The sequence below is a fragment of the Jaculus jaculus genome, chromosome 8, assembly GCF_020740685.1.
Source record: "Jaculus jaculus isolate mJacJac1 chromosome 8, mJacJac1.mat.Y.cur, whole genome shotgun sequence".
In the NCBI taxonomy this organism is placed as follows: Eukaryota; Metazoa; Chordata; class Mammalia; order Rodentia; family Dipodidae; genus Jaculus; species Jaculus jaculus.
In genome coordinates, this window is record NC_059109.1 from 60,664,869 (window position 1) to 60,678,360 (window position 13,492).

The following is a 13,492-nucleotide window of genomic DNA, read 5'->3' on the forward strand; positions in this document are numbered from 1 at the left end:
GACCCAGTATTTGCTAAATTGATAATATACCATATAACCTCAGCTTTCAACTTGGCTGAGAGATAGTTTTGATAGCATCCAAGTTGAGATAGATCTTCTTTGAAACTTTATTTATAATTTATCTGTGCTTATTTTCAGTCATGGATGAAACCCATGACCATTCATGGAATATTACATAACAGACCAAAAATAAAAAGGGATTTCTTGCCAGGCGTGGTGGTGCACGCCTTTAATCCCAGCACTTGGGAGGCAGAGGTAGGAGGATTGCGTGAGTTTGAGGCCACCCTGAGACTACATAGTGAATTCCAGGTCAGCCTGGGCTAGAGTGAGACCCTACCTCAAAAAACCAAAAAAAAAAAAAAGGATGTCTTGCAGTGGAGATACCATGTCTAAAATTATACAGCTAGATTTAGAGGAGACCCCCCCCTAATATCTACCAATAACTACCCTCCTTTCTTTCTACAAGTGTTACTATGATCCTCATGCATAAACTCTGGCTTTTAAGTCTTTCTGTAAAATGAACAAACAAACAAAAATCCAAACTACTAGAGATGCCTACATCAGACTCCAAGCTCTCCAACTAAGAGGGCTTTCACTTACTTACAGGGTAACCAAGTCCATTAGTATCAGTTCACTGGCTAGTTAGAGCAGAGCTAGGGTGGAAAGGCTGCTTCTCTTTCCAATATCTGACTTATATTTGAATTGAGATAATACAGTGAAAGCTGGCCCCAAGGGCCCTATATGAGGGCTGATATCTGCTGCTTGTTGATGACGCATGGGCAATAACCACCTGTCTCCAACCTGTCAATATCATCTCCGAGCAACTCACTGGCACCCAGTTACAGACCACACACCTGTCCTATGCCTTACACATGTGATGTAAACCCCATATAGGGAAGATTTTTTTTCCACATAAACTGGTGTTGGGATCCTTTGTTAAAGCACAACACAACAGTGATGAATAGCAATGCAGACAAGAGGTCCATAATGAAGAATCAGATACAGCTTACAATGGTCTACTCCAGTGTATCAGTTTAGCTTCTGTGACTGGTCACCTCAAGTTGAACACTAACTCTATTTATATAAGGGAGCTGAAGGTGTCAGGCTTCACCTGGGACGTTACCATCATGGAGAGAATTGCCAGCTAGAGAACATGTGCTTGTAGCTCGGAATCAGTGCTTAACCTACTGTTGCAAATATGCGAACCAGAAAGGCCTTCAACTCTTAGGGTTCCCTTCAATTCCCCAAGCTCTATACCAAAGACTTTCTGTTAGCTATTCCTCACAATGACAAGGGCCAAAAATTCTAGCTGTACTAAGAAGCTAGAATATCAAAAGCATGGATTCTCTGAAAGTAGATAACACACATTTATTTTGGGGGTGGGTGGGGGATTTTACTGAGGAGTGAGCTATATGGTCTTAACCTTTGTCAAAAGTCCTTCCTTATAGATTTGGATCAAAGATAGAACCCTGAAGCAATATGATTCTAAAAACCATATCTTTATAAGGATTAGCTTCAACATGAAGCTTTGTTATAACAGAAAAATAGACACATTGGGGTTGAATTTAAAAATATGATCTTAACTATCTTTGAACAAAATGACATGACAAGGCTATTTGGAGTAGACTCAGAATCTGTAGGTTGGCCTGAGGGTGCACAGACCCACTCTGCTCAAGATGCAAAACTAATCTTTGTGACTAGAAAGAGGAGATCAGGAGAAGGTGACTGAATTGGCAGAAAACTTTGGATTCCTCGGAAAACTGACCCAGTCTTCACTTGATTATCAAACTCATTTAAAAAGGTATATTTTTTGGGGGGGGGACTGGATCAACAGATAAGAGCACTTGCTACATAAGAATTAGGGCCTGGGACTACCTAAGTTTGATTCTCTTATATGGTCTTAGCTGGGCATGGCCACACACATCTGTAATCTCACATCTGTAAATCTGGGGAAGCAGAGACCAGAAAGTCACTGAGGCTCATGAAAATGACAAGCTTCAGGAGCAGTAAAGAGACTCTGTCTCAAGGAAACATATGGATGAGCATCAGAGGAAAGACAGTTTTCTCTTCTAGCCCCCATGGCGTGTCTGCTTCTGCACATACACATGCATATGTTACACATGCATTACACCACACACTCCATACTACATGTACTATGCAGAAAAAAATCTTTTTTAGCTACCTTACAGGAAAATTAATAGATGTGGTTTTATTCTTTTTTTTTTTATTATTTATTTGAGAGCGACAGACACAGAGAGAAAGACAGATAGAGGGAGAGAGAGAATGGGTGCGCCAGGGCTTCCAGCCACTGCAAACAAACTCCAGATGCGTGTGCCCCCCTGTGCATCTGGCTAATGTGGGACCTGGGGAACCGAGCCTCGAACCGGGGTCCTTAGGCTTCACAGGCAAGCGCTTAACCGCTAAGCTATCTCTCCAGCCCTTTTTTTTTTTTTTATTACGGTTTTATTCTTTATCTTGGCTTTCAGGTCAATTTATTTACCCACTCAGACAGTTCATCTGGCTATGAAATATTTGAGCAGACAACCTCACAATCATCCCCCTGGGACCAACAGTGGATTGACAGGCCCTCAGTGAGATGGTCACCTCCTAGCTTTGCCCTTCAGGGGAATGTTTGGTTGTTAAACCACCCTACCCCCAACTCCCTGATTCCCCATCTGTTTCAGAGGCAGGAAAGTGTCCTTGGAGCAAGCCAAGCCTCTGTGCCTCATATCAGTGCTGTCAGGGTCCCTCTGGAGTCACATTAGTTGGAGGAGACAGGGAGGAAGTCTGTAGATTGCTAGGAATTGGGCCCACTTCTGAGAAGACGTTAGTTCTTTATTTCAGATAAAATGATAAATTGTGAAGGGGAACTCAAGGCCATTAGGAGAGCGCTAATAGAAAAAAAAAAAACCCATCTGTGGACAAATGAGATATAAAAAAAAGAGTAACATCTCAGGTCTGAGTCTAAATTTCAGCTGGCATAGGGAGGCAAACATGGAACCAACTTGTGCTGAGTTGCCTTTCAGTGCCAAATTGATCCATTTACCACTTTGTCTTTCACCAAAATTCAAGTCATGATCTCATGAAAGTGAGGCTATGGAAAGTTAGGCAGCTACAGAGGCAAGCCTCTGGAAGCCGAAGATAGTTGATAGTCTCAGTTCTCCAGGGCTACAGTGATAGGGACATAACCCTGTCCTCTTTGATATTAATTACTGACAAGTCCAAGTCACAACAGTTTCTCGACAGGCAGCAAACAGTGATGCTAATTAGCCATTCAGCTAAGAGACAGAAATAATAGCCTTCCTGGTCTGGCTGAAAAAAACAGTTCTGCAAAAACAAACCCAGAAGTCTGCCAACTAATACTCCTGGCCGTGACAAAGCCAAGTGGAGTGAAGACCTGTTAACATAATGTTTGTCTGGTCATTAGCACCCAAGGGTGCGTGGTCAGTGATGACTAGTTGGAGAGTGTTCAGTTTGTAGTCCAGTATTTATTACTTCTCAAGTAGCATGCTTTCCTTATCAATCTCTTAAGTTTAATTCTATAAATCTCAGTAGAAATAGGTCTCTCAAATGTTACTGTCAGGGGCACAGGCAAAGATAAATAAAAACCAGAGGCATAATACTAAAATATAATAAAGCATATGGTTTGCAATTTTGAAAGTGTTACTATGTATATTTCAGAGGGTATTAAAGAGAGGCAGTAACATGTAAAAGAGAAGTAGAAAACATAGTAGGGTAGAGGAGGGAAGTGGTGTCCTAGATGGCTGCATTAATAACCATGGTGGTTTAGATGTGTGATGACCAGTCAGAAATAATTGGTTAAAGGAAGCCAGGCAGAATAGAAGGAAAAAACACTTTCAAAGCATAAAGGGAAAAAAAATACAGTTTTAATTCAAGATCAAATTGAGCCTAAGTGAGTAATATAATCAAGTTCCAAACTCTCTTTTCTGAACAAACTTCTATAAAACTCTTAAAAATCAATCAATGAAAATAAAGATGCCATGCTGAAGAACACATGTATTCTGCATGAATAAATATACAAAATCTTTCCCATTTTCTGGGATTTTGTACCTGTAAAACTCACAGATTTCTGTAGTACTCAATATTTCCTCAATCAGAACAGTTGCATATAACATGTCTTTAGTTTGTTTCAGTGCCTTCTTCTCATAGTCAATACCCAGGTGACTAGACTCTTAAAACCACAGAATAGGGCTGGAGAGATGGCTTAGTGGTTAAACGTTTGCCTGTGAAGCCTGAGGACCCCGGTTCGAGGCTCGATTCCCCAGGACCCATGTTAGCCAGAAGCACAAAGGGGTGCACGTGTCTGGAGTTCGTTTGCAGTGGCTGGAGGCCATGGCGTGCCCATTCTCTCTCTGTCTGCCTCTTTTTCTCTCTCTGTCACTCTCAACTAAATAAATAAAAATGAACAACAACAACAACAAAACCCCACAGAATACATGCCAGGTAGAGCTGGATCAGATATTTAATGATTCTCTTCTAATCTGACAGATGTTCTTTTGTCAAGAAAAATTCAGTAAGAGATGATAGAGAAATTGTTTGTTTGTTGTATTTTCTTCCATAAAACTAAAGAAATGAAACCAGAAAAAGATTTAGATCTATGCTAAAATTATAATATGTATCAAAAGTTCAAACCACAAAGTATGGACCACACCAAGTAAGGACCCCCAAATTAGAAATATCTCATAGAATTGGAAGACTGTGAGTCTCTAGAGGTAGGTATAGAAAATGTGGAGGGGCTAGAAGTTGCATTTTTTGCTTGAAATTAGGTATGTGCAGGCCATGATCAACCTTGTAGATGTGGGCGGGGGGCAACTTATATAGTGCTGTTTGGGGAAGGGGCCAAGAAGGAACAGAGGTGCCATCTAATATTCCTGTGATCTGGTCTCCTAGCTGGGAGAAACCAGGGCAGTAAAACAGAAGAGTGAGAAGAACTTGTAGCTGCTAACCCAAGTTCTCTAAGCAAGACAAGCCCATATTAGCCACTAGCCACTAAGCAAAGGTTGACTATCAAACAGGAGGAGAGTTTCCCCTGCCTCTCACCAGGCCAACTGTTTTCTTTTGTTGTGGAAGGACATCAGAGCCCCAGGACCATAGATGCATTGTTAGGACTAAAGACACTTCTAATTCAGTGAGGGACAGCCATATGGTAGCTTCTGAGACTTGAAGCTGCCTACTGTTTCCTCCTGTTTATTCTCTTCTACTTCAAATGCTTCCCTTCACCAAAAAAAAAAAAAAAAAAAAAAAAAAAAAAAGGAATGGGTTAACAGAAGAAATAACCCAGAAATAAAGAGAAAATAAACAAAATAACAAAATCTATGATATGAAAAATGTTTTAGATAAAAATCATACAAATGCAAAACAGAATAGAACACTCAGCTAAAAGTTACTATAAAATAGATGTGAAAGGTTAAGGGAAAAATAGCCAAATGTACACAGAATCGATATCCCTGAACAATAGATAAGAAAAAAAATCCAACAATTATGCTATTGTTTGTATTTGTAATAATTTCCTAAGACCCATGAATTCATCTTCAGCTAGTCAGAGCTTATAGAATTTTTAAGAGTTGGAGCCTAGGGGAGGTTCTATGTTGATGGGACTATGCTCGTGATGGGGATTGTGCTCCTTGCCATGTTTACTACTGCCTTACCAAGGGCAAAAAGCAATAGAACCAACCAACTGTCAACAGATGTCATCGTCACCATAACCATTAGCATAAGTATAAGCCAAAATGAATGTTTCTCCTCTGTTGGTTGGTTATCTCAGGTATTTGATTACTACAGCAGGAAGCTAACACAAACGATTAGTAAAATGAAAATTTCCAAAAATCAAGGAAGACCCAGTTCTGGAGAGTAAAGTGGCGCCTGAATTCTGGAAAGAAGTGGAGAGCGTTACGTAGCATAATCATCCCTGGGATATCCCACAGTGAAATTACTGAGCTCTAATACTGCTCTTCCTGTCTATGAGCAGCAAGTTTCTCCCCTCCTGTCGTAAGAGATATAAATCTCTTGGCCAGGGCACTGGGTCTGATTACAAAGAAATAATATCTACAAGCATTTGAGAGAAGAAAATTATGATAAGGACTTTATGCCAGCAGATGGTTCACATGTGAAAGCTAAGGTATGACACTGCCAAACATGTAAGGACTCAAGAGGACCCAAGAACACTCTAGAAATAACTATCAAATGAAAAAATCAAGCCAGTCGAAATATAAATCAGTTTAAATATTTAGGAATGGGAAAGTCCTGGTTCAAAAGTATCAGTAATGTGTCAAATAATTTAAAGAAACGTTAAGATAAATGACTCAGAGAGCGTTAGCTCTAGGACAGAATGTAAAAGTTATAATGAAATTTGTCACAAAAATGGAAAGATTGAGAGGGTGCATACTGTGGGTGAGAATGAGTAGGTCAGGTCCCTGTTCCCTAGGGTTCCCCTGCAGCTGGCTTGGGGGTGCTTGGACCCTACCAGCTTGCTGCAGAAGCAGGCCCGTTGCTCCACCTTCTTGATCGAAGTGACCCTGGACCCCCAATTCCCAGATACCTGCGCCTGAGTGTGCACATGGTGAGTGAGGAGTGAGTAGGCCAGATTGCTGCTCCCTGGCTCCTCCCATTGTCCTGGTCCCTGTTGTCCTGTGCCTGGCTTGGGGAGGTGTGCCAGGGCCTCCAGCCACTGCAACTGAGTTCCAGAAGCATGTGCCACCTTGTGCATCTGGCTTACAAGGGTACTGGGGAATTGAACCTGGGTCTTTAGGCTTCACAGGCAAGAACTTTAACCACTAAGAAGTCTCTCCAGCTCCTCTTTTACTTTGTTAAAGAGAAGAATGTATAAGCGTTATAAAATTTGTACAGTGTTTCTTGGCACACATATGCACACACATGGTTGGAGGGGTATGCCCATATAACCTGAGAAAACACAAGAAGATTCTAAGAACATATTTATATGTGCTCACTGGGAGAGATAAAATCAAAGTATTTACCCTAAGTGGGAGCATTTTTAAATTTATTTTCTTTATTTGAGAGAGTGATTTAGAGGCAGATGGGGTGGGGGTGGAAATGGGTGCACTAGGGCCTTCAGCCACTGTAAATAAACTCCAGATGTGTGTGCCAGCTTGTGCATCTGGCTTACATGGGTATGGGGGAATCAAACCTGAGTCCTTTGACTATGCAAACAAATGCCTTAACTGCTAAGCCATCTCTCCAGGCCCTAAATAAAATTTGGTACTAATTGGAAAATTGTTTTTATTGATTCCTTTGTTGATTTGGTTAAAAATTTTATCTGCAGAGTATGGAAAGATTTTTCAGTGGTTAAGGCACTTGCCTACAAAGCCTAAGGACCCCAGTTCACTTCCCCAGTACCCATGTAAATATAGATACACTAAGTGCCACGTGTATCTGGAGTTCATTTGCAGTGGCAGGAAGCCCTGGTGTGCCCATAATCTTTTTGTGTCTGCCTCTTTCTGTCTCTCTAATAAATAAATAAAATATCTGCTTATGACAAAACTATTTGTATTTTAAAGCAATAGAGAAAGATAAGCAACTGTAAAGATTTAATAATTGAAATGATAGTTCAACTAGTTTTTGATTCTGGAAGCTATTGGAAGCTGTGATTTTTTTTTGGAGGTAGGGTCTCACTCTAGACCAGGCTGACCTGGAATTCACTATGTAATCTCAGGGTGGCCTCGAACTCACAGCGATCCTTCTACCTCTGCCTCCCTAGTGCTGGGATTAAAGATGTGTGCCACCACGCCTGGCCTAGAAGCTGTGATTTTGATGAAACAGACATTTATTCAACTTTTTTTATCATTAGCATGTGATTTCAAATTATTGTTCAGGTATGTCGTTATTTTTTTTTTCTTTTTTTCTTTTTTTTTTTTGGTGTTTTGAGTTAGGGTCTCACTGTAGCCCAGGCTGACCTAGGATTCACTATGAAGTCTCAGGGTGGCCTCAAACTCATGGCAGTCATCCTACCTCTGCCTCCCAAGTGCTGGGATTAACAACATGCACCGCCATGCCTGGAAGTTATTCAGTTCTTAAAAGAAATCAAGTCTCATTTTGCCTTAGTATAAAGCCACAATTTAATTTATGAATATTAGGTTATGTAATGAGAGTTGATCATTAGTGTCATGACAGGTAGATGTGAAAGAAACTTACCTTGAATAACTTAAAGCACAGATAGAAGGAACCCTTTAAGGCTTGCTTATTTGAAAGGGCAAAAAAATAAATTAAAAAAGTCTTTCAAGGGGAAGACTAGGTCTGGAAATTTTATCCCTCTGATCTCACCCCGGATTTAAACAGAACCACACAATACAAGGCAACCCACTCTGAAAAGCAAGGGGTCACCAAGGTCTCTACTGCAACAGGCAGATTGTAGGGGCAAAGGTGGAAGCCAAACACCTCTGTAAATAATCTTGCATAGAGTCAAGATTATCAAATAGCATTTCCACCCAACTGTGCATTTGTTTAAAACTGTAGCTAAGCTGACAGCTGAGAATGCAAAGGTCCAGGGTTGTACCGCACAGAAACTCATTAAACACAAAAACAAGTGCCTTCCATCCCTGAATGTCTCTGCAATTGTTAACCACAGGAACTCATGTGGCAGCTGTGATCATAAAGAAATATACATATTTTCAATGTCTTTTCATTGCTTGCACCTGAGTTAGCTTGGCTCTGCTGCTCCTCTAGCCACATGCATTCAACAGCTTTTGCCACAGAGGTCTTCAGTCTCAATAACATCATTACATTTCTTTATATTGTTACAAAAATTTCTTAACTGAGGCTCAAAATCACCATTCCAAATCAATAGACCTTTTGGTTTTATTGGATTCAAATGATATTATTAACTGTTTTTTTTTTTTTAAACAAAGCAAAGCCACAAGCAACATTTTTTTCCCGAGTCCAAACATGTTAATTTCTTTTTTTACTAATTACCTTTCAACATAGATGTTCTTTCCTGTCCCAAGGGAATAGAGGCTGCATAGAATGTGGTAGCAGGAAATCTGTACGTCACTCACTGAAACAAAGAAGAGCTGTCATAACCCCATCAGTGCCAGCTCCAGCTCCCACACATGGACACATTCATGGAGTGAAAAATTTAGGTAGATTTCAGCCAAGAGCAGATCTCTTTTCCTCTCCTCCCTCCCTAAGCAAGAGTAGCTTTCTTCAACCTAGATGGTATCTTGCTAGTTGCTGGGGAAACAGCTACTTGCTGGCGGGAAAATGCCCCTTATTGAGAGACATGCAGATCATTTACATGAAGATCATGTTTCATGGGGGAAGGAATCATTTCACCAGTGGACACTTTACTACAGGTTGTTTCCCCAACATTATAGTCTAATTTTATCCAGAACCATGTTTTCTTCCTTTGGACAAAATGATACAGAAAACTTTTAAGTTTCCATGTCTCATTCACTCATTTTCTAAGAAGATATGTACAACTGCCCTACATTTTTCAGGGATAGGACAAAATTTCTAAGTTTTGTCCATCTATAATTCTCTGCTATGGTTTTCATAAGACAATTAAATTGTATCATGGTTTAACCATATTCCTTCAAGGAAGGGGGTATTTGGCTAAGGAACTCATGGAGTTTAACCAGCAGCCTGCATGTTATATGCCTAGAGCTCATGTTACAGCTGGGACTATTTTAATAAAATCAAAACTAATTTCATGTTTTATTTAAACTCAGCAAATTGCATTGTTTTCATGACATGAAAATCCTGCACATTGGGGATAACTGGTGTGAGATAGCATGTATGTAGTATTCTAGCTTGGTGGCCGACTGCCTGCATGGTGGGTGGGGGTGGGGCTGGATGTGGTGCTAAATACAAACTCAAGTAGAATCATCACATTTTGGTCTTCTGATGGCTAAGAAAATGAAATGTTAGGATTTTTCCTTTGTTCCTGGTATCAAAGAATAAATTAAGGGTTCCCTTTTTTATTTATTAGGTTGAGAGGGAGAGAAAGAAGCAGAGAGAGTGTGTGCACGCGAGAGAGGCACATAAAGAGAGAATGGCTGTGCCAGGGCCTTCAGCCACTGCAAACAAACTCCAGATACATGCACCACCTTGTGCATCTGGCTTATGTGGATCCTGGGGAATCGAACCTGGGTCCTTTGGCTTTTCAGGCAAGCACTTTAACTGCTAAATCATCTCTCCATCCAAATTAAGGATTCTTAACATGGAAAATGGTGTCTGAAAATCCTGGGAGCAAGAGTGCATCTCAAGTTGTATTATTCAGATAACCTTTTCAAATTAAATGAAAGCCCAATAGCCAAGAGCTAGACTTTTTAAAAATGAAATTGGGAAAAGATTAAATATTACATACTCAAATAAGAAGAGGTTTTCTCTGAGAGCTTATTATTTCACCTTTAATTTTAAGCTAAGAAGATAAAAGAAGCAAGGAATAATTACTCTCGACTGGCACCTCCTGTCTGTGGACATTCATGGCAAACAGGTAGCGGTGGTGTGAGACTTACAGAGTAGATCTCCTCCAAACTGATGCTGGGCGACATGCTCAAAGATGGATGTCAGTATGGGAAGCAGAGCCACTGTGGTGTAGTTAATATTCTGAGAAACACCTTTGATCTGAGTTCTGGAATGGGTAAACTTCCCAAGCTTCAGGTTTTCGGAAGTGTTCTCTAAGTCTTCCGCAGCATTTTCAAAGAATGCTCGCAAGCCAGCTTTCACCAGCTCTGATCCTGACTTCATGACAGTCCTGCAAGCAAACCAGAAGCATAATCCAAATGTTTTTGGAATACTTTTGACAATAGTGACTTGCAGTACCACCCAGATATATATGTGGCATTCTAGTCCCCATAGGACACTTTAAGAAGAACTGGAGAGACCATTTAACACCAGGAAGAAACCTGGACCACACAGTTCCCTAGGAGCTAGGACTGGATGGTGGGCACTTTTTGAGGGAGTCATTGCTCAGCTTTTCAGGATAGGTAGAGAACTATGTAGAACATAACTGGTATTCATCACCTGTGGTCTACAGACCATTGCTACTGACTACAGTCTTCTTGACCTGAGGTGTTCTCATAGCTTACCTGGAACAGGAACTTCTGTAAGGACTACCTAGAGATCTGAGCTCCCTGGTACAGAAACACAGGGAGGGGGGGACAAGAGAAGGGGAGGAGGACAGAGGGGAAAATGAGTCACCTAAGCTTGCACCTCTAATAGTTTAAAGGCAGTCCCAGGTTGGATGAGGGAAGAGAAAAGACACATATAACTTTTTTATTTTTCTATAAAACTAGCTTTGTTAGGCTAAGGGTGCTAGAGCACTGGCATGTGCCCATGGGAATGGAGAGCAGCTACCAGCAGCTGGGTCTTTTCCTCAAAACTATTCAGAAAATGTGAATTGGAACAAAGGCTACAGTCATCTAGAATTCTGTATATTTTACTTCTTCTTCAGAAGGTTATGAAATAACTGCTCCAAGGGTCTTTGCCTTTCATCTAGAGTTTTCCTGATAACCATCCAACCCATCAAGATGGTAAAAAGGAGGTCATACAGTGGAGGTTCCTCTTATTCCACAAGTGTTCATGGGCTTGCTTCCTAGCTTTCTAGTCAGATTTCTCCTTAGGAAGGATTGCTAAGTACTGCCTCATCTATAAAGCTGAGCTCTCTCCAAAACTTTCTTCATGCTTCATGGAGTGACCATACATCATCCCCAAAATAAGGACTTTTGGTCACTTGGGATGACTTGGTCTTTCCCAATATCTCTGCAAGTTTGTTTTTTACAATCCCACCTACTTGAAAACTAGATGAAGTTTTCCAGGACTGTGAGTAGCCTAGCTGGAGGGGTAGAGTTGGAACTCCAGAGACTTGTTGCTGGTTATGATTATCAAATTTGGAGACTTGTTACTGACTAGAGTTCTTGGACTTGAAGCTACAGAGTTTGATGTTTGCCCTGGTTGTTTTATATCTTGTATTGGCTAAATATTTTTTGCTATGCCCAGTGCTGTCTTTCGCAGTGTGAATGTTTATTCTGTGCCATTGTGGGTTTTTTTGGGGGATTTTTTGATATTATGGCTCAGTTAAAAGGCCTTGGATTATGGGGATATTTGAACATCACTGGGATTGATAAAAACTATGGGGACTTTTAAGTTGGACTGAATGCATTGTATTTTACACCATGTATGGATATCAGCTGATGGGAGCCAGGGGCAGAATGTGGTGGTTTGATTCAGGTGTCCCCCATAAAGTTAGGCATTCTGAATGCTACGTTCCCAGCTGATGGAGAATTGGAAATTAATGCCTCCTGGAGGGAGTGTATTGTTGGGGGTGGGCTTATGGGTATTACAGACAGTTTCCCCATGCCTGTGTTTGGCACACTCTCTTGATGCTATTGTCCACCTTATGTGGACCAGGGTGATGTCCACCCTCTGCTCATGCTATCATTTTCCCTGCCATCATGGAGCTTCCCTCTCGAGCCTGTAAAACAAAATAAACCTCCTTTTCTCACAAGCTGCTCTTGGTTGGGTGATTTCTACCAGCAATGCAAACCTGACTGCAACACCAGCTATCTGATCTTTTTTCACACGTTTAAAAAACATCTTCTTCATGACAGAGAGAGAAGAAAATTGGCATACCAGGGCCTCCAGACACTATAACTGAACTCCAGATGTATGTGCCACCTGTGCGTATGTGCGACCTTGCTCTGTGTCACCTTGTGCATCTGGCTAACATGGGACCTGGGAAGTCAAACATGGGTTCTTAGGCTTCACTGGAAAGTGCCTTAACCGCTAAGTCATCTCTCCAGCCCTGTCTGATCTTTTTGAAGGCAGATTTCACTACATCTTCTTCTCAGGTCATTTTTGAACACAAAGTGATATTGTTCACCTGTCTCAGGATAATCATGATCTCACTAACCCATCAGAAAGCTTTTTTTTTTCTTTTTTTTTTTTAATGTGGGGAGTTAGGCACAAAGTGAGACATTGCTACAGTATGCTTTATCTTTTAAAAATGAACTTCTCAGTAAGAGAAAGTAAGCACTGATCCTCATCCCTGCACCCTCAGTGTGTGCCATGATGGTGGCTCTGCATTGTAGGGATGGGAAACAGAAGTGTCAACTCCAGGTTCAGCTTCATCTTTGCCCTACATGGACAAAGATGGAGTCTTGGAACTACTGAAAAGAAAAATGGTAGACATACCTTGTGTCAAGCGTCTGAGCTAAGATGTGAAGACAGCTCACCATTGTTGTAGAATCACTCCCTACAATATAAAATATCACCTGTGACTCTCCAAACTCAGTCAGTCTGTCTTTTAAATGCAGTCTTGTCAATATGCATAAGCTATAGCCCAGTGTAATTAGCCGCCAACACACAAAGTGCCAGGTCTGTGTTTAGGGACAAGCCATTTATCTCCAGCCTGACAGGCCTCCTGCTTACTGATGGATGTCACAGGCGAGCTTAAAGCATTCACTGGTGTGGAAAATCTGGGCTGTTAACGGGTAAGAGAGGTCATTTATCATGCTCT

The 13,492-nt window shown here is 41.0% G+C and overlaps 1 protein-coding gene across 10 annotated transcripts in view; it reads right to left on the bottom strand.

Moving 5' to 3' along the window:
• Ryr3 (ryanodine receptor 3) overlaps positions 1–13,492 on the bottom strand; it is a 598,743-nt gene that overhangs the window by 122,756 nt on the left and 462,495 nt on the right. For all 10 annotated transcript variants that reach the window (XM_045155998.1, XM_045155993.1, XM_045155990.1 and 7 more), the window contains 3 exons: positions 13,168–13,228; positions 10,491–10,729; positions 8,947–9,028 (listed from right to left, as the gene is read on the bottom strand). In XM_045155998.1, coding sequence (XP_045011933.1) covers positions 8,947–9,028; positions 10,491–10,729; positions 13,168–13,228 — 382 coding nt within the window. The remainder of the gene's footprint in view (positions 1–8,946; positions 9,029–10,490; positions 10,730–13,167; positions 13,229–13,492) is intronic.